We start from the raw sequence: 25,989 nt of genomic DNA, 5'->3' as shown, positions 1-25,989 counted from the left end.
TTACTGTTTTTCATGTCTGTATTGTTACTTGTTTTTGAATGTTTACATGTTTTGTGATGTCTGCGTTGTTGGATTGTTGTTTACGGTAGGCATTTCTCACACCCCTCCTATTTCTTGACACCCTCCCCTTTTCACCCTTATAGCCCTTATCCCTGTAATTCCCATATGGACCCGTTTTAGTTTCAGTTTATATCATTTCACACATTACATGCCCCTCTCCTTTCACCGCGCCCTTATCTCCACTCCAGGTTTTGGTTTGGTGCCTTCTGGGTGCCCTACTTGGGTGTGTCGGGGGCTGCGTCCTGTGAACGTTGCCTTCTGAACACTGGTTCTTGTTGCTGGGTCATATGGGGGTTACGTTCATTGAACGCCGCCTTTCCTTGTTGATCTTGCTTATCATAGTTTTGCCTTGTTGATCTTTATTCTTATTTTCTTATAACCTAAGACCAAAGAGCAAAAATTAAAACTGTCGATGATTTTCCTTAAATTTTAATAAATAATATGTTTCTTATGCAACGGAATTGCTTTTATTTCAAAATATTTTCATCTCAATGACATACCTAAAAATGATCAGATTTTATTGTAGATTCACTTTATTTAAACTGATACATTGATATAATAAGTTGAGACAATGCATACAAACGACCTTAAGATGTTAACTGGCATAAGGTTAAGACAACAGTTTAAGTCTTATTTAGTTTTTTTTACCACAGAACGGTTCTTTGATATGTGGATAAATTCTAACTATTTTGGAATGTAAGGACTGTTTTTCAAGTTCAATATGATTTTGCAGCGGAATATAATGAGACGCCAGTTTTCCGTTCCGAGTTTTTACAAGAGTTTTCCATAAAGTAACAGACATCCCAGATTTTGTGTGTAACTTCAGCAGACGATCCGGTAAACATCCGATTTTCCCAAGTTGGTCAATCTGTTTTTGCATAAATTCTTCGGCACGATTTAAATCTTTAGTTCGCTCTTGAATGTCGTTGTATAAAGCTGAAATGCCTTTTAATCGACTTTCCTCTTCGGGCGTTTTGTCTTCCTGACCTGAAAATAATGCACATTATGAAAATGTATATACTGACAATATAGCAAAACGCGATACACATTAACAGTACTAGCTTAAATCTTATGCCCCTTTCACATGCTTCACGTATAAATGCACATAGAGAAACAGTGTTTCTAATATAACTAGATAAACAGAACGACTAGAATGACATCATATGAAATGTTCATTAAATTGATGGAATTTACTAAAAAAAATGCCAGAAGTCAAGCAGGTTTAGTAAACTGTTGACTTCTCGGTTTTAATTATCTGTACAATATTATACATGTACTTTGCTTATAAAGATAGCTTAAAACACATATGGATTTTATGTGGAAATCGACAGAAATATTTTTTATTAGTTATTAAATCATTAGGCAGAAAAAAAACAACAATCAAGTATACCTTTAATTAGGAATACTTGGTTTCTCGTCAGTATTGTTTCTATGTGAAGACTTTTCAATACCTCATCGCAAGAATTTTCACTCGTCCATTTTTCAAAAACATGAACGTACATCTCTGGCATCCCAAATGTTATTTTAAGGCCGTTATCATAAGGTTCTATCCCTATGATAAAGCTCTTTGCTAATGGTATCATTAGAAATGACGAAAAGTTTGCTTTAAAATCATATAGCATCGCCATGTCAAAAGTGCTGGCATTTTCCTTTTGCATAAATGTTGTGATATGTTCAAAGCCTCTCTCTGAAATTGAATAGGATTATAAGTCAATGGTAGAAGTTTAAACGCTCTTTATAGCCACTGAAATATTTTTATTTGTATAATTATATGGTAATTGCCCCTACCAAAATATAGTGGTGTTTGACCTGGTGAGATGGGACATCCCAATAATCCCTATCAATTCGCATTTCTTTCCTGTTGAGTGCACAAGCAAACGCTGCTCGATTACATCCGTGTGTTAAAGTATATATACGTATCCAAAAAAATTGAACATCTTTGTAAGTTTGTCATACCATTATAGATTTACTTTATATTTCTATTTCTCAAAGACTTGTTTTTATTTTTAGCGTCCTGTTGCTTCCAAGAATTACTCATTGGCCAATTGCCTGAACCATCTGTTGCTTCTGTATCTCTTGATAAGTAGTGCAATATGCAGAATTTACAGATAAATATACTGCCAAACTCGGACGTATTGTGATTATGGGTATCTAAATGCAGGCAAAATAAAATTCTGATATTGACCCCATAATCGGTCATGGGACACTCATATTTTTTTAAAGCAAAAATAAGTGAGAGGTAAGTTTTGGCTTTTAAACATTTACAAGGGGGAGAATCACGCCGTTCGTTACCAAAACAAACAAGATGGCGGATGCAGCCCATAAGTAAGTTTTTCCTTTTCTTTTCTGATATTCGTGATGTTCTACATATAATAACCTTCTCCACAATTTTCCTGGTACACATGATTTTATTTCATGATGTTTCGTCCCGTACTTCATCTGAAATGCGCGTCACCAGATTCGAACGAGCGAATTTTCCACCCGATTGATCATGGTAACGTACGGTTTCTTTTCTAAAAACCACTGTTTCTTTTATATATATGTATATTAACTGAAACCACTGACTTTAAAAAGTTGTAATATGTTTTCAAGTAAGCATCCATACCCATTCTGGCTAGATTTACCGCTGTAAATATTAATATCGGGGCATTTTCTGGAAATGATAACGTATGGCGCACAAAATATCAATGATAACCTACGGCGCATTTTTCTACTTGGTGAATTTCCATTTGTACAGTCAGCGGGTGAATTATTTGTATGTAGGAAATGATAGATATCATTCTAGCTGGTAGCATAATAGATATTCGCCGTTAATATACCAATTAAAACACATGTGTATAGTTTGAGAATATTTTGTACAAAATGAAGAATGGAAAGAAAAGCCCACTTTCAGGAAACATTTGTGTATTGTTGTCTTAACATTAAATTTCGCCAGTGCGATAACTGACCCCCTTATCAGAAAGAAGAAAGGCATTCAGCATAGCAAAAATGTTAAAAGATACGGACGGCTTGATATATTTTCTTTTCCAAAGGAAAAGTCTAAAATCATTCCTAACAAATTTTAAATAAGGAATTCTTAATATTTCAACCGCATCAAACATAAACAAAACGAAAAGTGATTGCGACAAGCTTGCATCCAGATGAGATTAGCCTGTGTTTATTCAATCTGGTCGCTCATTGAAAGAAAATACATAACAGAGAATAATGAATAAGTGTTTGTTCTATATTGAGTTATTGATGAGAAAATAATGCCATGCGAAAAACTTAAATAAATTTAGTAAATAAGAAATTTTCTGTTTATTTGACGGGCGGTTAATATTGGAACGCTACCATTGTGTGACGTTGTGCCACTATGAAGTGAGATATATTTGCGCAACATAGCCTTACAGTTTTTTTTTATTATAGCAGACAGTCAACATTTTATTTTATTCCAATATGCTTTAAAGCCGATGAGGACATGAAACATGCACAATAACAAACAGTTTATGCCATAAACATATACATGTATACATAATATCAAAAATCATGAAAAAGTTTGGAGAAGATCAATTTTGTTTGATAAAGTAAATACCAGCCAAATTTTTTTTAAGTAGTTACAAAATGATCATTTTCATATCAAAATTGATCTTTAAACTTACTAACTTATAGGTCTCTTGTATATACATATACTCATACATACACACATATACATGTACATACATACAAAAACATGCATTTCATGAACCATTAATGCAAAATTGTTGTATATACATTGATTTTTAAAACATAAACGCAATTACCATATGTTTATACACATATCCTAAAAAATTGAAGGTCCCGTCGTATCAATTGCGGATTACATAATTGTAAATGAAAGGAATGCAAGAATTTGCCTATCATATTCTGGCGTTTCTTCCCACAGACGCCCCAATTAAAACAATAAAGAGAGACATTAGAATTTTCTTATTTATTTCTGTTTATTATTATTACACTTGTATTAAACTAGTATTTACGAAATATATGTTAGTGTTCATCCGTGCTGTTCTACAGAACGGGAGTGATTAAAGCGACAGGAGAATGTTTCTTATTTCTGTAGAACAGCTACGGATGAATACAAACATACTTAGTGTCAAGCTGTATTTGGCTTCATTAATATTTACTTTATTTCGTCACTATAGGCCTACTTGTCCATTTTTACGAACGCGGTTCTATGTAGCACTATAAAAAACAGAAGGCTGCTATGATCATCATTGACTTGTGTTCTTCTGTGAAAACAGGATCTTTCAAATAGAACAAGCAAGCAATGATTTTCAACATATATGGCTTAAAAACATTATTTTCTGAAATATTTTTCCTTTGTTTATAAGTTTACAGGGTTTTTTTAATAACATGTAGTTATTTTTTTTTATTTTTGCTCTTGTATTTAATTTTCGACCTTTTCTTGAACACTTACATAATTTGCGTATATCAAACTATATCGAGTTATACCGAGACATGTTTAATTGTAGCGAGAAGGGTTTACATAGCGCGTTTCCGGACCATTCTATTTGAAAGACCGTGGTGAAAATTTACACAAAGAATTTTAAAGAAATACAGCGTTTACATTGGACGACAAAAAAAGCTGTGCACTAATATTATTTATTTCAGTTTCTTTATTTGGTTCTACACATTCTTTTATGTCTGGTAAACATAACTTTTCTATTATATAGAAAATCAATTAATCAGAAAAAAATGCGCCGTACGTTATCATTGATATTTTGTGCGCCATACGTTATCATTTCCAGAAAATGCCCCGATATTAATTTTCAGCGATATTATTCTAGCCAGAATGGGTATGAATGCTTAGATGGCGATATATTACAACTTTTTAAAGTCAGTGGTTTCAGTAAATATACATATATGTAAACGAAACACTGAATTTTAGAGGAGAAGCCTTACGTTACCATGATCAAACCGGTGAAAAATTCTCTCACTTCGAATCAGGTGACGCGCATTTCAGATGAAGTAAGGGACGAAACATCACGAAATAAAATCCTGTGTACCAGGAAAATAGTGGAGAAGGCTTTTATATATACCTTTACACAAGAACATCACAAATTTAAGAGAAAAACGGGAAAAACCTACTTTTGGCTGCATCCGCCATCTTGTTTGTTTTGGTAACAAACGGCGTGATTCTCCCCCGTGATTTAGTACCTGGTGCGTCTTCTGCAGGACTCTGAAAACCTATCTCCGTGCTGAAGAGTTTCTTCCTTGTCATTAACTGCATCAAAATATCTACATCCCCTAGTTCATGTAAAATGTAATGGAGGAAGTCAATATTATATCTGGTCAGAAGTCGTTTGTCCTTTAGCTTTTCGAACAGGTCGTCTGCTGTTTTGGCATCTCGTAAACAATTATCTAACAAGATGAAATACCCTATGAATGTAAAATATATACATATATACAATGATTTTTAAAACATATATATATAAATATATATATATATATTTAAAACTCTATATAATGGCGTTTGCTTATTTTTAGAATATTATTACTTTCATTGTTGATTTTTTGTTTTGTTTAATTTTGTTTCCAATATTCAAATTTACTAATGGTCTAAATCGAAAGTATTATGGATAATTAATTCTGTTCTAAAATAGAAAAAAAAATGTTGAAAACCTTTTAAACATTTTAAAATATAAATCCTCTATAACAAGAGTGTCATAATTCAAAGATGAAAGATTTATACATAATGTATTCTGTTCAATCAGAAACGTGGGGAGAATATTATTATTATCAATGAACATGTAATACATGCACATGTATTCTAAAATATGGTACTAAATAAGAAACTACCTACCTTCAAGGTTCCGTTTTAGTCTCAAAAACGTTTCGTGGTTTTGATCTAAATTACAAACGACTTCATCAAGGAAACAGTTGAAGGTCCATTCCGGTGGTATTTTTTGTGAAAAACTCATCTCAAGAATGTAACACAAAATTTTTAGAAATTTAACTTGAAAACAGTTACTATTGTTATCTAAAAAGCTAAAACATAGGTTAATGAAAATTGTGAATTTGTAAATTTTAATCCGAAACAACAATATCTGTTACATTATGACGTCAACATGTTATCATTTAAAGCTGACGGAAGATGTAATTTTATCATGCTATTTATAGCCTGTTATCTAGCATTAACCTTACTGATATAACAAGTTAATCTATTTTTAGAAGATTATTGGTATAATTAAGTCGATTGTGACAATATGTATGATATGTTTATATATATGTGTAAATACAATATTTTGTGACTCATTTGTACCAATGTCACCTTTTCGGACGCCAAACGAAAAAAGTGTATCACTAATCAGCTGTTATATCTATTTCAATTCATTTTAAATCTGTTCAGTACCATAAATTGGTAAGTCCTTACGTCTCAGACACGCATATGTATTCGAATGATAAATGTAAGATGAAAAATAATTGGAACTATGTCTACAGTCGAATGGTTATACATTTAATTAGAAGTTGATCCGTTCTACCTAAAGAATTGACCGATTGTTGACAATTTGATCCCATTGCAACAAAAATTGCTGGTCTTGGGGGTCAAATAAAACAAAACAAGTACAGAAGCAAAAATCATAACTCTTTCTCACTTCGATTTAATGTTTTCAGATCAATATATGTGTCTATTTTGAAAACTGCTTTTTAAACGAATAAAGCAGATATGTTAAATAAATGAAGAACAAAAATGAATTTTATATTAAAATAAGAGACCCGAAAAGAAATATTTGACTAAAGATCGAATCGTTTTTAAAACAAAACATACAACAAAATAATCTGGTTTTATTCTATCACATAATACATATAAATTAAATTATATGAAATAATCGAAATAAAGCAAAACACAATAATAGACGTTTTACATTTATATATTAATATTTCCGAGGTACACTAAAATGTGTTTAATAAACAATTCATAATTGTGAAGATTGTCTGAAAGTTACAATATCATTAATTATACACTTTTACAAAATATGATAAACAAGATCATCAAGGAAAGGCGGCGTTCAATGAACGCAGCCCCCACCCGACCCAGCAAAACTGTTTATCTATATGTCTATAAAAAGTCTAATACAGACAATTATCTAATAACTTTAAAGATCCTGTATGTTATAATTAAGGTTGTTACCACACTTAAGTGAAATTTTATATATGTAAGTAATAATGTTTCTAAAACAATTTTCAAAGTAAAATATATTACTGCAAATATTTGTCCACATTATATGTAATCATTAAAATATATGCATTCATTTCTTATTGAAAAAAATTTACCTAGACGTGCACTAAATGTCACACTGTCTTATAACAAATATGTTTAATGTAAAAAGGACAACTTATCTAATCTAAATTAATATGAGTATTTTTGTCATGTCGATCATCATAGATCACAATTATAAAATGACTCTCCAATTGGTCAAATAGCACAACTCGGACAAAGTTCATCAAATTATCGCTTACAGTTCAAAAAGAAGGAATCACATATATAAAATGAATGTTTGTAAGTGAAAGCATGTGTTTAGAATTGACGACGTTAATGCTATTTCAGAAGTCTTTTAGTTTTGTACAATTACATAGTATAAATTATTTTTAATTTGTTTACATTTGATACGTTTATGATTCGCTCTATTCAAGGTTTGTATAATATGTGATTTTAAAGGACTATTGGCTGAAAACAAAGGTTTACCATTTCTGAAGAAAAATAATGTCATAGGCTTATACCATGACTAATACCAAAACTACACGGTCATGCGCACTGTATGTTTGGTTTAGTTGTACGCATGCGGTAAACGCATAATTTACAAAATGTTATTGCAACAAACCCATTTATAAATCAACGTCTGATTTATCATATTAAAGATAAAAAAATCTCAATACACACATAGTGACTATAGTACTATTAAAAGAAGTTATCAGTGTACATGTATAGCAATTGAATATACTGTTACGTACATGTATAACAATACGTGTTTGATAGTCATAATACATGTATATCTACAAGTACGCAGTTACAGATTTACAGTCTTTACAGATGATACACATTAATTATTTATTATAATTGTTATTAAAGGAAGCATCACATGTTTTGGGTTGGTTAAATTGATCAGTTAATTTATATTAAATCTTATCGTTGACAGGTGTTAGAGGGAAAACTTGTAAACTTTCTTTTAGACTAGACTGCATTCCTTTTTTTAACGTTGCGATTCTTCAGTTTGCTTCTGAAATGCACCCTCATCTCTCTGAGAGACTAGTATCTCATTTGCTTTTTGCTTGTCCTCCAAACTTGCATGGATATCTAAACGTTTTGAACAATATCACATGTATTTTAAGCCACATATTTACAGCCATAAATTATATCGTTTACTATTACTTGCGTTTAAACTTTTTAAAATATTTGATTACAAAAACAAATTAACCAAATTATATAATGTGAAATTAATGTAACTGACATACGTTTTCACTGACTACTACAACTACAATTTCGCAAGAATTTCTGGATTCTGACCTCGAAAATCTTTAACATCAAGGCCAAAGTCGTGATAAAACAGGCAGTTATCACTATCTTTAATGACTAAGAAGAGCTTATCAATGAACAAGACAGATGATTTGTATCGAACCATCTCCGAAAAATTGTTCGAACTTTATGATTTGTTGACACACAATTCTGACAAATGGACTGTTCAAGTACAAGTGACACATAAAAAAAAAGAAACTTTGTACTAAATCAGGCCGCTTGATTTGTTTGAAAACCTCTTTGAACTGTATAAACACATATTCATTTTCCTCAAAGTATATGGAATTTTGAAGCAAACTGAATAATTCTCTAGATGTTGATACCGTCTGTACGTTTCCACGGACAAAATCTGTAGTCAATTATAAAAAAAAATCGGTATATTTAAATGGTTTTGGCAAATTGAATTAATATTAAATCAGAAATACAAAAAAATGAGCTTTTGTCACCACAAATCAATGGCATCAGTAACTATGTCAAAACTTCTCGTTTACCTACAGTTATTTTCGAAGACAGAATCCGATGTGTTGCTTAGCTATTGAAATCCGCAACGTCTGAGAATTGTAACGATAGCTGCTTTTTATGCATTTACATAAATTAATTTTCGAATTAAATTTCCTATTATTTACTGTAATACAATATGATTTTACATGCCTTTGACACACTTTTTTCCTTTTATATTATATAGGTAGATAGTGTACAAGATTGTCCAACGATCTAGCTGAAGTCACGGGAAATCACGAGGACAGACCAAGATCTGATCGACCCAGAGCTTCTACACAGAGGCAAGACAGGATGATGATTATGGGGTGCCTTTAACACCGAAGAAAACTGTACCTGAGCTAAGAAAATTCTGGGAAACCATCTGGTGTTAGTGCTTGATGGTACACCATATCACAGAGCCAAGATTGTGAAAACCTGTCATACTACTGATGGGGTTCGGTGCCTGGAAAACTGCCCCCTCAGTCACCAGTCTTTAATCCAATTAAAAATATGTGGCATAACATCAGTAACATCTGTCTAAAGCACAAGCAGCATCGTAACATGCAAGATTTTGCAGCAAATGTCAGGGAATGCTGGAATGTCATGACTGCTAAAAGGAGCCAAAGGCTTTTTAGAAGTGTGCCGAGGAGAATCCATGCTGTTTTAGCTGGTCGGGGTGGTCACACAAAATATTAAATCTAACTTGTGTCCAAATTTTGTTACGGTAACATGTTGTTCATGTTAAACAGAGATCCATTCTTGGAAGAAAATGTGTTAAAGTGATATGTTTAAACATATATTTCGTCCACGGTATTTAAAAAGGATTATTTGACTGGAACCATATTGTTTGATTTCATTAATCTGCCAATTGCATACAATATAATTATACGGTCAATGCCAAAATTTATTAATCTACGATAGATTGACGGTACATTCAGTAAGATGTGCGCAGTAAGATGTGATCTAATTTAATTTGTCTTCGTGTAGTAATTGTACGCATTACAGCGGAATAGGGTAAACTTCTGATTAATAATTTCTAAATGCCCTAAATATGTTGTAAGATCGAGACCTTGTAGTCTCATTTATATTTTCAGCGTTATTGAAGCTATGATTGTTAATTTATTAATTGTTATGTTTTAATATGTTTTGCTCTTATTTTGGTAAAGTCCATACTCATTTTAAATATCATTGTTTTAATATTCATTCGAATTAAAATCTATAAATGCCATTTCAATGATACAAAACGAGAAAAACAGTGTTTCTAAGTTGCTTTATATCCGTGAAGACAATTATGCAAGCACTTTAAAAAATGTAAAAAAAGAATAGGAAAAAAACAATGGCTTCAGAAGGGATCGAACCACCGATCTCTTAAATATCAGACACTTACTTAACCGACTATGCTGTTGTGGATGTGACAAAGCCAATGCATTAAGCTGGTTTTATCTTCCAAAACATTAGTTATATACTCCATATTAAATCTCTAAAACTAAAAGGACAGAACAGAAATTGTATTGAGTGCTATAATGTATTCATAATTGACAGGTCAATAAAACCAGACTATACCAGGAGTTCCGACGATGTGCTGTTATATACTGTTACAAACAACATCATGAACACATATCTGTTTTCTTCCATCACAATTTTAAATATCCAATAATTGAATACACATTTATACATCAAACTTTCATATAGAATAAAAAATAAACATTTTTTTTTTTAAATTTTTGCCAAGACTTTATCAAAAATTTATTTCTCATTAACTCCCTTTATTTACATGCCCTGTTAAATTCGATCATATCTTAGTGAAACATGCTTTTTCATAACTTATAATATTGACAGTTCTTCGCTTGAGCATCAGTTTTGTCATGCAAGACCATAAAATTATAGAGATACAGGGACTTTTTGCCGTATCACCCAGTATTTTTAGAACTGTCCAATTTTATTTAGTTAAACATAGAAATGCATCCATCAAACAACTTGCATTACAAATGATCATACATGACACTTCAACAGTCAAGTTTTATTTACATTATAACCAATTGAACAGTCCGTATCGAGGTTACAGAAAAACCTTTGATTTAAATGACAAAATAATATACTGATTCATAAATTAAAACTTTATCATTTTTCTGAAAACTCTGTACAACTTTTCCAGTCATATCTCTCTAACAGAGAGCAAATTGTAAAAGTCAACAGTGATAAATCTGAAAGCTTGCCGGTTATATCAGGTGTGCCACAGGGCTCAATCTTAGGTCCTTTACTGTGTCGTTTATAGGGAAATTAAATGTCAGTCACTACTAATTCAGGCATTGATTGATATGTATGCAGACGTTACAACATTACACATAACTGACCAACGTTTGAACAATATACAGTCTGAGTTGAAGCTAGACTACAAGAATGGTGCACTCTCAATAATTTTGGATAACAATAATTACTGTATTTAAGTTGAATTTCTAAAATTTTGGTGTGTTTTCTTTTTTCACATTTTTGAGATGAGCTTTTCACAAAATTACCACCGGAGTGGACCTTCAACCGTTTCCTTGACGAAGTCGTTTGTAATTCAGATTTAAACCACGAAACGTTTTGGGGCTATAGGAGGGAAGGGTATTTAGATTTACCCTTGTCCGTCCGTTCGTCCTTCCGTCCGTTTAGTGTCGCACGTAGCTCAAAGAGTAATTGACATAGAGTCATGAAACCTTACAAAAATGTTGATAAGCATGTGAAGTTGTACACCTGGGTATTTTCATGTGGATATATTTAGTATTTTTAGAGTTATTGCCCTTGACTTAGTAAAAATTTCCAATTTTCATCTTGTGTCGCATGTAACTCAAAAAATATTTGACCTAGAGTCATGAAACCTTTCAGAAATGTTGTGCACCTGGGTATTTTTGTGTGGAATTTTTAAGTTTTTTTAGAGTTATTGCCCTTGACTTAGTAAAATTTTCCAATTTTCAACTTGTATCGCACGTAACTCTAAAACTATTTGACCTAGAGTCATGAAACCTTACAGGAATGTTGAACAACATGTGTAGTTGTGCACCTGGGTATTTTTGTGTGTATAAAATATTAATATTTTTAGAGTTATTGCCCTTGAATAAGTAAAAATTTCCAATTTTCAATTTGTGTCGCACGTAACTAAAAGTATTCGACCTAGAGCCATGAAACCTTACAGGAATGTTGCTCAGCATGTGTAGTTATGCACCTGGGTATTTTCGTGGATATATTTTTAGTATTTTAAAGTTATTGTACTTGACTTAGTAAAAGTTTCCATTTTTAACTTGTGTTGCACGTAACTCAACAAGCTGTATGACCTGTAGGCCTGAAAGTTTACAAGAATATTAGTCAGCATGTGTACTTATGCACCTCTGGGATTTCTTGTGGATTTATATAGTATTTGTAGTATTTCAGTGCCTTCTGGGTGTCCTGCTTGTGTGTGTCCGGGGGCGATGTCCTGTGAACGTTGCCTTTGCCTTGTTGATCTTTATTCTTGTTATTTTTTGCCCTTTACTTAATAAAAGATTTTTAGTTTTCAACTTGGGCACATGTAGCCAAAAAAAATTGACATTGACAAATCGGTGGAGTGTGGGGGCACCCGTGTCCTATGGACACATTTCTAGTTTACATTTATATGGTCCTGCATCTTGTTAGATAATTGTTTACGAGACGCCATATCAGCAGACGACCTTTTCGAAAAGCTAAAGGACAAACGACTTCTGACCAGATATAATATTGACTTCCTCCATCACATTTTACATGAACTAGGGGATTCAGATATTTTGATGCAGTTAATGATAAACAAGAAAAGCTTCAGCACGGAGACATGTTTTCAGAGTCCTACAGAAGTAAACCAGGTACTTATAGTTTAAAAGCCAAAACTTACCTGTCACTTATTATTGCCTTTTTTAAATAACTGAGTATGAGTGTCCCAAGACCGGTTAGAGCCAAAATCAGAATTTTATTTTGCCTGCATTTAGATACCCATAATCACATTACGTCCGAGTTTGGCAGTGTATTTATTTATCTGTTATTTCTGCATATTTCACTATTTTTTAAACAGCGCAACAGATGCAAAAGGTGGTTCAGGCAATTGGCCAATGAGTTCTTTTAAGAAACAACAGGGCGCTTAAAATAAAAGAAAAAGGTGTCTAAGGAATAAAAATATATAACAAATCTATAATTGTATAACAAACTTACATAGATGTTCAATTTCTTTGGATATTTTGACACACGGATGTAATCAGATAGATTAATCTGAGCAGCGTTAGCTCGTCCATTCAACAGGAAATGAGAACTGATAGGAAATAATGGGATGACCAATCTCACTACTATTTATTGGTAAGGGCAATTACTACTACAAATAAAAGTATTTCAGGGGTCATAAAGAGCGTTGAAACAGTATTTTTCTCTTTTACCATTGATTCATAATCCTTTTCATTTCCAGAGAGAGGCTTTGAACATTATCGCAACATTTACCCAAAAGGAAAATGCCAGATCTTTCGACATGCCGATGCTATATGATTTTAAAGCGAACCTTTCGTCATTTCTAATGGTACCACCAGCAAAGACCGTGTCATAGGGATCGAACCTTATGATAACGACCTTAAGATAACATTTAAGATGCCAGAGATGTACGTTTATGTTTTTGAAAAATGGACGAGTGAAAATTCTTGCGATGAGGTATTGAAAAGTCTTCATATAGAAACAATACTGACGAGAAACCAAACATTCTCAAAGGAAGGTATACTTGATATGTGCTTTAAGTTATCTTTATAAGAAAAGTACATGTATAATGTTGTTCTGATAATTAAAACTAAGAATCATTTCAACAGTTGACCAAACCAACTTGACTTCTGGCATATTTTTTTTGTAAATTCCATTAATTTTGATGAAAATTTCATACCATACATATGTCATTTTAGTCATTCTGTTTATCTGGATGATATAAGAAACACCAGTCCTTAATGCGCATTTATACCTGACGCATGTGTAAGGAGCATCGGATCAGAATTAAAAAACGTAGTTTAAGCTAGTACTATTAACGTGTATCGCGTTTTGCTATATTGTCAGTATATACATTTTTATAAATGTGGATTATTTTAAGGTCAGGAAGACAAAACGCCAGAAGAGGAAAGTCAATTAAAAGCCATTACAGCTTTATACAACGACTTTCAAGAGCGATCTAAAGATTTAAATTGTGCAGAAGAATTGATACAAGAAACAGATTGACCAACTTGGGAAAATAAAATGTTTACCGGATCGTCTGCTGAAGTTACACACTAAATCTGGGATGTCTGTTACTTTATTGAAAACTCTTGTAAAAATTCGGAACGGAAAACTGGCGTCTCATTACATTCCGCTGCAAAATCATATTGATCTTAAAAACAGTTTTTACATTCTAAAATAGTTAGAATTTATCCACATGTTAAGGAACCTTTGTGCTGTAAAAAAACAACTAACTCAGACTTGAACTGTTGTCTTTTTGTCAGTTAACATCTACAGGTCATTTTTATGCATTATCTTAATTTATTATGTCAGTGCGTCAGTTTAAATACGATGAATCTACATAAACATCTGATCATTATAAGGTATGTCATTTAGATCAAAATATATTGAAATAACAGCAAATATGTTGCTTAAGATGCCATCTGTATAAGCATATTATTTATTAAAATTGAAAGAATATCATCGACAATTTTAATTTTTGCTCTTTGGTCGTAGGAAATAAGAATATTTCTTTAACTTCACCAAACGTCTTTGGGACATAAAGATGATATGTTGCCATAATAATATTACCTTTGCTTGGAGTGTAAACAATATTATACAAGTATGCATATTATAAAAACAATTCATTCTATTCAGACACCAACATTGCCCATGTAGCACGGATGTTAGCGTTGTTATAACTTTCACCCAAAAAGTATTAAATTCATGAAAAATAAATGCTTTTCTGGATCTGAAAGTGATCAGTTTGTTTTTGCCACAGGTATAGACCCAGGTTGACAATCGTATCCGGGAAGTCTGACCAAGCTCTATATTTTTGGCTGTCGCCTCTACAAAGTAGTGGCGACATAAAGAAATCATTTCTCCGCCGTCTTTCTGTCCGTCTGTCTGTCTGAATAATTTTGGCCGAGTTATAGTCCTTGAATAAAAAGGTCAACTCGACAGAAGCTTTATGGACTACTCCTCAGAAACTTGTTGTGCAATTTCAATCAGCCTTTACAGAAAAGATCAATACCAATGATTTGGGGCTGAGTTATGGCCCTTGAATGAAAAACGCGTTTTGCCCTGTAAATTATGATTTGTTTGTGTCTCCTGCTACACAGTACATCAGTAGCTGCAATATGCAATTGGCTATCATAAGGTGATACATGTGATCACTGATCGTTTTATCTTGATATACACAAACTTGATATCAGATAGTTCAAAAACTGGAAGCTGGAGAAAACCATTTGGTTAACTGTTGACTGTTAAAAATAACAACAATGACTTAGCTGAACACTTTATGCATACACGTATCAATTTGAACAAATATGTTTTCATATAATATACATTTGTTTATGTCATCAAATATATTTATAATTAAGATAAACAACATAAAAACACAAACAAAACAAAAACACACAGAAAAACACGCAAATTATCGCTTTTTTATGAAGTAATATCAAAGAAAGCAACCCATTTTGATATTTTGTAAAAACAAAATGTAAAAGCTTGATAGTGAATAAAATGCTTTGCTTTCTATCTTCCATACAAAAACTTTGTGATTGTTCAGTACACCTTCATATGTAGAAATCCTACATTTTCTTACCTTTAAAATGGCTAGGCGACGTATAGTTTTATTTGTTATTTGGCATCAAAACGGAAAATTTGAACTTATTTATTGAAAAATTCATTTCAGCAGAACATATTTTATGTTCATAAGTATTCCAAATTGGTAAAGATAACCAAAACCACTGTTCAAGACGACATAATATGTAAACATCATATTAGAAAAATCTAGTTCTATAATTATTTGAGCAATATACATCTGTAATTTCGAGCTAATTTGGCTGCTTTGACACAAATGGCTCGAGATTTCACTGTGTATTTATGATAAGGCTCTCTTTAACACGTCATCTCATGATCAGTTTTGCATTCAACACTGTTTTCACCATTCTTCTAAGATGGCTGAGTTGATGTGACGTCATTTCCTGCCACATGCTAAACAGTCGACCATTTGCTGCCATGTCCTGTAGATTATCATTTGTTTTTACCATGCGTAAAGTTGAGTTGTAAATGCTGTGAGCGGTTAAATTTTTTGATCCTTCGTCGTTAGTGATAACTACGACCGACTGGGCTAAAATACAAGAAAGCAAGTAAGAATCATTCCTAGTTTGGTTTGGATGGGAAGTAATTTAAACGATACAAACATCTTCTTTTTTGTGTTCTTGTTGTCAATTTTTATGTAGATATTGTAAACGTTTAACGCAAATAAGTTATGCATAAAAAACCAGACCGTCTGATTTATGATTTCGACATATATGTAGTAAATAGAAAGGAAATAATACTAATTACATTTTTTTTCATTAAAATAATAACATAAAAAAGGTAAGGTAAAGATAAATTTTAGTAATTTATAGGTTCTTCTTTTTTTCTCCACTTAAAAATGTAATAAAGGGTGTGCAAGGTTGAATGAACTTCATGCAAATTGCTATTCTAACAGGGTTTGCTTTGCTGAAACTTGTTTTGATTGTTACATGCTGCCTCTAAGTGTTTTTTACCCATTCGCAGGGATAAAATGAAACTAAAGTACGAAATAACAAATAAAAGTGTGGAGAAATACAAAATGAAGATGTAAGCACATACCTCCCAGTGATTTTGTGTATTTTATAGTCGTGAAAACAAGATCTTTTTCACATCCATTAATATAAAGGCCTCTAGACTCTAGATCTACCATAATTACATAAAGTTTTACATGTGGCATGTTCCTGAGATCTTCCATAGAAAATATGGCATAAAACGGCTTCATTGTGACCTTGAACCCTTCAAGATGGCGGAACATGGCTTCCGTTAATTTCAAAATGAGGCTATCCGCACATTCACGTTGAAAACAAATCACACAGACTTCATTACGTAAACCCGCCATATGCTTCGGAGTTCCAGGATTTGATGAGGTCTGTAAATGAGGCAGATGGAAACATGATATTAATATACATGTTCGTATAGTAATAGTTCAGTATATAACTAAGTTGTGTTTCTAACGTATAAAATTCGCTACAGTTTCGTTGAATTTCTTTTCCGTAGGACAAAGAATAAAGTTTTTGTATTTGGTTTAAATAATATTATTCAATTTGACAAAAGATCATTATATAAAAGACATTGACCAGATATTGGCAAAAGTTCAAAATAGTTTCATCGCTGTAACTAGTCTATTGCGTGCAGACACGTACTGTCTTCTACAAAAAGTGCTGCATGCACAAGAAAATGTATTTTACGTGTTGATGTCAGTGCTGATAGCAGATTTTAAAAGACAGATGCTCAGGATCCAAATACATGTACGATTCAATCATCAGATTGGATATCATGACTTAATGTAAGAATTACCTTTCTTTCCAATTTCGGTCGTTGGATTAGTTTATTGAGTGCAGGCTTTAAATCAATAACCGGTCCAAGGAATTCCAGAACTTTTGGTCTGAACATGCAAAACAGCTGTAGCATGACCATCAACAGAATTATCGCCCCTAGAGTCTCTGAAATGAAATAGGATCATACGTAAAAACGTTATTCCAATTAAGTATCCATATCAAGTGCATATTTAATAAGTGATACACAAGAGTATACAGGAGTATACAGGTTGGTTCCGAAAGTTATAAAAGTGGCAATATCAATTAAATAATCGATGAGATATGTAAAAGTCCCTAGTATCGGTGTAAATACCTTTTGTTGATATAATAGACCGACACTTACGCCGCAAAAGGAGTTCCAGAGCGTTTGATTACCTCCATCCTACAGTTGCAGATTATATGAACTATTCAAAACCCATGAGGGTTGTCATGGCAAGAGTACATGCTAGCAAAACTCAAAATTTAAGCATAGTAAATTGGAAATAGTGTTCAATTAAAAAACATAAACATATGTTTTTATGCGACAAATATCATGAAAGATACTAAATTGTCGCATTAAAAAGCGTTTACTCATTACTTTATACATGTCTTATATTTGTATAACACGTACCGTCTGAATCCACCCTTGAAGATAATTCTTTATACTTCAATTCTAGACTGACATACTCATGTGTTACATTATCCAGTTTTTCTAGGAATAAAGCTAGCTTTCTGTCCAAAGAACCGTAAACATCTGACTGGTCATTGATTTCACGGACTATGGTTTCACGCGCAAACACCTGTTCTTTAAACGCTATTTCTAAAAGATGCAGCCGATCTGACAGCTCCTCAAGCACGTGATTCTTGTAACAGTCTGTGATTGGTTCAGAGGTTTCATGGCTGGTTTCATGCTCATCTTGCGGCACTGCTGGAGAATACTGTGTGAAGGTGGAACCATGCAAGGAAACAAGAAAGACAATAGCCCATCTCATTGTCACTAATACTCCAATTGTTGCAAACAGAAATCTGGAAATAAAGAAAAAATATATAACAACAAAACGTTTGTTAAACTGATACATTTGAACAATATTCCACAATTGTTTGTTTAAAACATGATAACAATTGTATAAAGTGTCATCTTTTATTTTTATTTTTTTACTTTTCAAATTTTTTGTATACAAAGTGAAGGCAGTGAGATCACTTTGTAAAATACAATGACAATTTAGATAATTACGATAAAAAGATATACGAGTGAATCTTTACGTAGCCATAGAAAATAAAATAAGAATAAAAGATAGCGTGAGTGAAGTCGAAAAAGTCTTATAGTCTTATGTTGTTGTCGCCTGTTTAAATAACATCCACATAAACATATTCTCTGACCTGGCCAATTAGCCAGAAAATGTTTTGAATACTTTGTACATCACTATAAACATGAATGACTATAGATTAATCAATTCTAAATTTATTTGCACATACTTTACTGGATTGGTTCCAAATAAAACATTGGTCGAACAATAATGGAGTCATCATACGAAGTTCTGAATCCAGGGGACATCTACAAACATCTGACAAACCATTATGTTAATACACCACCAAATTCAAAATTTAGTTAAGAAAATGTATTTTAACATGACATGAATAAAGTAACTTTGCAGCATGCGAATTTTAAATTATAGAACGTTACCTACCGAAAGAAGAAAACAAGCTCGGTTATTAGTAATATTAGTAAAGTAATATTTATTCCATTGAATAATGTGGGATTTCCTGCAAACATCGTTTTCCATTATCACAAAACATTTTCCTAACAAATTCACGTATCAATACAATACAATGTCTACCTTTTATCACCTCAATAAGAATATTCGTATTATATCTCTCACTGAATCTAATATAAGTCTTCAGGTTTTATGGGACTTAATTAAAGGCGTTGACAACGATAAAGAATCATTACACGAGCACGCGACTATTGAGGTCACGTGTCATCCTGTTATACTAATAGTGTAAAGGAGACCTATTGATTTCCATCAAACTATAATGCAAACAGCAACTGCTGAACATTGATTTTTGCTTCTGTGATTTGAAAAATATAATTCCAGCGGGGAAAAAGTGTGATGTGTTACAGTTATTGAAATTGTTCATCAAACAGGCGATGAATCGTTAATTTCAGAACGTATTAAAGATGTAACATATACATTTCTTTGTACGATATATTTAGCAGTAAATTATCTGCACGTATTTTATAAAAGAACACAGTTTTTGAGTATATGAGTAATATGAATTGTGTAAATGGAAACTGGTTGACTTAAATAGAAACTGACAATTCAGATGACTTGAAATGTTGTTTTATGTCTGTATACAAATTGTAAATCTAATTGAGTGAGAAGTATCATATTCAACACCGAAACTACTATAATGATGATAACATATACGCAAAATATACATTAAAATCAAACATATGAAATTTACACTATATAAATATTAGTTTCTGGAAGAAAACTAAATGTTAATTATTTCGTATGTGCTCACTTAAAGGTACAATATTTTAAATCATGTCAACATGTCTAAAACTTACCCGACTAGTCTATACGGACTTGGTAATTTGTCCAAATGTCCATATTTGGTGATACCATTAGATACAATGCCTCTAGAAGATCCGGATGTTGTCGGACTAAGGTCCTTAATTAATGTTACCAACCATGACTTCTTCAATGATAGCTTCATTTTCTTGCTAAGAAAAGAATTCCTTTTAGCCTTTATTACCTAATTTCTGATTCAGAAAATTTCCCTCACACAAACTATATAAATTAATGCTTTAAAATAAATTCAAAACTACATTTCTACGAACATCACAGAGAAATAATACGTTCTTTTTCACTCAAAATCTATACTGATGAATCACATAAATTATGCGCAATATCAATACTTATTTACTATTAACAATAAACATTTAACACGTAGAAATCCACCAACAACATTAATAATTATAGCCAGACTAAAAAACACGAAACATAGGTTCAAATCCTAGCGCATTATAGTCTATTCCGCATTTACAGTGTCTCTAACAAACGTCTTGTTATTCTACTGTAAAACGATACATGTAAATGAACGGAAAGCGCGTGTGACAGAGTATTGAAGATAACAGATCGATATATATTGTGTTCAAGGCCGGGATGATCTGGCAAATAATTCTAGGGAATTCCGATCTACGATTCTGTAAATCGTATTAATAGCGGTACGATCAATAAGATTGGTTTCCGTCATGGCTCTTAAAGGAGCCAGGTACCAGGTTGGGTGAATGTTTTAAAAAAAGCACATGGTATTTCAATGTGAAAAAGTGTGTCTTTTGGAAAGAAAACATACTGTTCATTTACTTTATATCATCGAGGAACGTAATTTTATTTTTGATAAAGTACTTAACTGCCCATGGTACCTCTTTTCCTAAGTTGAACAAAAGTTTGTTTTGTTTCCATAACTACTTATTTCTACAATAAGTAACTTATCCCCCTTCTTTTTTAAAAAATGAAATAAGCTTTGAAACATTTTTTGAAACATTTTGGTTAAATATAATAACTTTACAAACTTAATTTTAAGAAAGTTACTATGAAAAAAAGAAACATTGACGATTTTTAAGAAGTTATTTTCAAACAGCAAATACAATATGTTAACAAAGCTTGGATAGTATAAGTTATCCCGCTTTCAACTCTATGAATTTCAGCAATGCTTCTACAATATTAAATACCGAATATAACATATCTAGTCTATATCATATAATTCATATAGAGTATTTGTATCTCCAAACCTTACCTCTGTTTTTCAGTGGTATGTAAAATCGAGCTTTGTCACGCAAAAGAAAAGAGCCCAGTTGATATTGTGCACCGTAAATCTTATCGACCGCGCAGTAATATAAACGAAAGCAGATCGCAGACCGTGCATGTCAAACAGACATCAAATATTCACGATCATTAGTCGCTATTTCTATTGATTTTAGCTAATTTAACAAGAGCATTAGAAATAAGACACTTATCACTGTTTCATTCATGCAGTTATCTGACTGGGTTCCTCTGAGCTGTCTAAGATCATGACACAAGTTACATTAAAGCTTAAGTGAAATACCTCTTGGCTTCAATGTCGCGCATTTGCATTTAGTCGGAATTGTACATATGTGATAGATAATTGTTGTAAATCGTTATTACAATTTCGCTCCAATTGATCAAATTACAGGGAGCAGAAATGATCATGTAGAATTATGATTTAAAAAGGTTTTTAAAATTATGAAATGCAACATATCTTCATGTATTTTTATGCGTGCGTGTTACGTTTTGGAAAATTTACTTCACTTTTATCCCAAATAGACGTTTTTAATTTTCAAAAAAGATTTAAAGAGTTTATTTCGAAATATATTCTTGACCGAACGTTAAAAACTTCACGTTGGTATGTTTCTGATTTTCATTTCATTTTCTAATTCAGAAATGCAATAAATGCAGGTACATTAGTAAACTTATCTAAAATAAAACATTTTCTAAAAATACAACGATTTCTACATTTTTTTTCGGTAAAGAGTATAGCTTTAGGTGTATTACAACTGCAGGTTTATACTGGGAAATTATTAGCCGAAACATCGCAATTCTATTTTTTTCCACATCTTATTACAATTTAAACAATCCTAAAGATGACGATCAAGTTTTATTTTGGTATATGTAAATATATAATTCGGAAAACATATTTTGAACGAAAATGGCATTTACTCATTGCTTAACCATATTATGAACTCATTTCACATATATACCACTTTTTCAACATTGTCATAAAATGTTTCTATGTAAATCCTATGCTTATGTCCATTATAGAACTTAAGTCAAAACAGACAAAATATTACGGTAGCTTAACATTTTCGATTTGTTTCACGATTTTTGAAAGTACGGCTTTATGGGCAATTTCTTTCAATGTATTTATGACATGTTGAAAAAAAATATCAAAAAAAATTGAGCGTTTTTAGTTTACAACCAAAGTAAATCATATTGTAAGATGTCTCAGACATATAATACTGATTTCTTTCACAATAAATATACCTTCACTTTCTACAGCAATATTTAAAAGCTAAAATATCAATCAATAATTTGACAAATTATCAGAAGACTGTGCATTTAAAAAAAAAAAACAAAAGAAGAAGAAGAAAAAAAAGAATGAATGGTGAATGCAGCAAACTTCAATTGTCACTTTTTGCTATGTTTTGATTGTTCTCAGAGGTGATCTCTTGCTCGATATTCAGCGCTGCTATCCGATGAGATATAATTCATTCCTATACCAAAGCTAAAGTAGAATTTTTTCGGAATTGGCTTAAAATAGTTAAAAAAAAAGGGAAAGAAGGGAGAGTAATATCCACAATATGATAAAACTAGTTCGGAGGATGATATCCCTTAGTTTACATATTCTAGGCTATTACAGGTACAAAATTTATATATATTGTTTTAATTTTTAAAGACAAATACGCACTGTGCTAAAACACTGGCTATATGTACATAAATCATTCTTTAATTTCGTTGATAAGTTTATATGCCATATAATTACTTTCTAAAAACTAGTTATATCTGATAGTGTTAGATTTATGTTATGTAGGAGTCCTGTGCTAAATCCATGGGCACAAGATGCATGCCTTTTTTATACGAATACATTGCAGGTACACCTTTTAAATGGAAATTCTCATAAACATTATTACACATTGTCACTCAAAATTAAATTTAAAAAACAAAAACATATAGATTACGAATGATAGTTTGTACTCCGTTGGACCACCATAGCAATAAGCAATTTGAACGTTAAACTAATTAGTTTTGGATTATCTAGAAAACACATATTCCCTGTTGAAGAATTCAAGGTTAAAACGCATGATTTGTCGCTGTAAACAATGTATTTATCTCAAACCTGTCCTAGATTAATAGTATATGATATCGATGAAATGTCAAGGTCATAGAAGTGTAATGCGATTGCTGCTGAGGGCAAGAAAATAATTAGAACCTGGAGATAATAGAATTGTCTTAGATTACTGTGTAAATAACCAATAGTGACAATAAAAAATTGTCGACTGACTTCAGACCTAAAATAGTCACGTGATCGGTTACTTATACTAAAATTTGACACTTACTTTAATATGGTGTAACTATATGCTGTAGTTATCAAAAGAAACTTCATTAACTTATAAATTCATGATAAATAGGTTCATATAACATCTCTTGTTGACAACTGAAATGATTTTAAAACAAACAAATAATCAGCTTGTTTATTAACAGACGATTATAAACATACAGTAAACGGGAACATCTTTACTATATGTGTAATAATTGTCACCAGTCTAATATGGTATATGATGTCTGTATTTGAAATTCAATTTTTGAACAAACAGCGACAATGCAGTATTTTTTACTTGACAAAATACTGATGTGCAAGAAGTTTAGGAACAACAATGTTTTAATTCGACAAATGATAATATTTCCATACTGACGACCGCTGACTTCCAAATCATAAGACAATTAAAACAACAAAATGTGGACTCTCCCGATTTATTATTCGACCGTAAGTACTTGTGTACTGTCGACTTCTTTGCAATTGCTGTTAATGAGGCTCGGAGCTTATATACGTGAATAATGAGGCAAACCATACATTTTTGTTTCTATTGTTCAAAAAAGGTTAATAAATTAGAATAGTCAAAGACTGTTGAATTAACAAGGTTAACAAGGTTCTTAAAGTAGGTTGTAATTTGATTCATCAAATTAAAGTTAATAGGAAAATTGACATGGTTAATCGTTAATAAATCGTTTGATGATTTAAACTTACTATCTATATATTAGAAAATGAAAACTGAACGAGAATTTTAAGCTGCCTTATTAGTACAGAATAAGGTTTGTGCTACAGGGACTTTGATTTTTATTAGTAAGAGCTAAAATTGTCACCATTGTCTAGTATTTATGGATTACGATATCAAGTTACGAACGTTTCTGCTAATGTGCTATAACTTTTTTTACAGATAGTACAATAAGTATCGTAATTGCATATCGTTTCAAATTTATATAAATTTATATAAATCAATTATCGATGACAATTGAAATCGAGATATAGAGTTGTAGTGAGAACCACCGTGTGTTATAGTAATTACGTGGCAAAAAAGCACAGTTAAGCTTTTATTTGTGTTTTTCACTTTTAATCTTATTGACCATCTACCAATCAATGTATTCATAGACGAAGACACTTCAGGCTTCACATTAAAATGAAAGAGTGTGCAAGTATTTTAAATTTTCTCTTTTAAATAATTGATCAGTTGTTCTGACTTTGCTTTGATACCAATATATTTTTCCTACGCTGTTTCTAGTCTACAAAATAATTGAATGTCTGGTTGGTCTCTAAAATAAGAGAAAATGTGCTAACTCGAATATAAGTTTTATCGAGGTGAGCCGGTGTAGTCTGAAAAGACCGAATAATATCTTATTTAATTTTTTAGTTTTAGTTTGTTTCCTGGATGAAACAAAAGACACTGCCATTCAACCATGGCCAACACATATTAAAAGGCAAAAGAACGATGATTTTGATGAATTAATTCTTGACCAGAAACCTTGAATGTGTAAGCGGTTATAAAATACATTAGATCGTATATTCACCAATACTTATCTAGATTGTTCTACAATAAGGAAGTATCAACTATGCTATAATAAAAACAAAGATCACAACTTGCTTTTGAAAGTCAAAACAAGGCTGAAATTATAGTTACATATATAACCTTACTTGTAATGTTATTAAAGTGATATTTATAAGATCTTACATTTACGTTGTATATATTTCAACAGTCAAAAGGCTCCAGGCACATCATAATACTATCATGTTGAATGTATTTTCATATATATTAATAAATCATTTCATTTCAAGTTTTGTATTATTAAATTTATATCTAAGTTAAAATAAAACATAATGTATTTTTAAAGCATTTGACTACTACTTAATCAATGGTTATTGTCTGGAAAAATCAAATGACTATTGAGCAAAATGACTCTGTAAATTAAACTACATGTATAAGTGTACGTAGACGTTCAAAATAGATGTTTTGATACTGTTTATCGAACGTTACACGCGACCATATCACGCAGACATCTAATTAGAATATCTTACTTACTAATATAAAATAGAAACCTTATTTAATTAATAGATATTTTCCTGCATACCGGAGCTGTGTATTACATTAATAATGAACCATTTTTCAATTAAATTGAAATCTACCAAGAAAGTAAAGTTCTCTTGTACCGAAATTTTCTCATACAGGTAAGAAAAAACAAACTTGTCTTGTCATGA

General features: G+C 31.7%; 2 protein-coding genes across 2 annotated transcripts; both read right to left on the bottom strand.

Moving 5' to 3' along the window:
• Positions 1-479: 479 nt before the first annotated feature.
• Positions 480-6,137, bottom strand: LOC132720809 (uncharacterized). Its single transcript, XM_060705031.1, has 4 exons — positions 5,879-6,137; positions 5,233-5,454; positions 1,451-1,747; positions 480-1,047 (listed from the first exon to the last, which is right to left on the bottom strand). Exons 1-4 carry the CDS (start codon positions 5,994-5,996, stop codon positions 695-697), a joined length of 990 nt encoding a protein of 329 aa, XP_060561014.1. The 5' UTR covers positions 5,997-6,137; the 3' UTR covers positions 480-694.
• A 9,430-nt stretch (positions 6,138-15,567) lies between these two features.
• On the bottom strand, positions 15,568-20,415 carry LOC132720808 (uncharacterized). The gene is made up of 5 exons (XM_060705030.1): positions 20,228-20,415; positions 18,287-18,681; positions 17,657-17,802; positions 16,919-17,228; positions 15,568-16,409 (listed from the first exon to the last, which is right to left on the bottom strand). The coding sequence occupies exons 1-5, from the start codon at positions 20,374-20,376 to the stop codon at positions 16,186-16,188; spliced, it is 1,224 nt and encodes a 407-aa protein (XP_060561013.1). The 5' UTR covers positions 20,377-20,415; the 3' UTR covers positions 15,568-16,185.
• Between the last annotated feature and the right edge of the window lie 5,574 nt (positions 20,416-25,989).

The sequence above is a fragment of the Ruditapes philippinarum genome, unplaced genomic scaffold (genome assembly GCF_026571515.1).
Source record: "Ruditapes philippinarum isolate M1 unplaced genomic scaffold, ASM2657151v2 ctg7548_1_1_1_1, whole genome shotgun sequence".
Taxonomy (NCBI): Eukaryota; Metazoa; Mollusca; class Bivalvia; order Venerida; family Veneridae; genus Ruditapes; species Ruditapes philippinarum.
The sequence above is the reverse complement of the archived record's forward strand: the minus strand, read 5'-3'. Positions and strand labels throughout refer to the sequence as shown.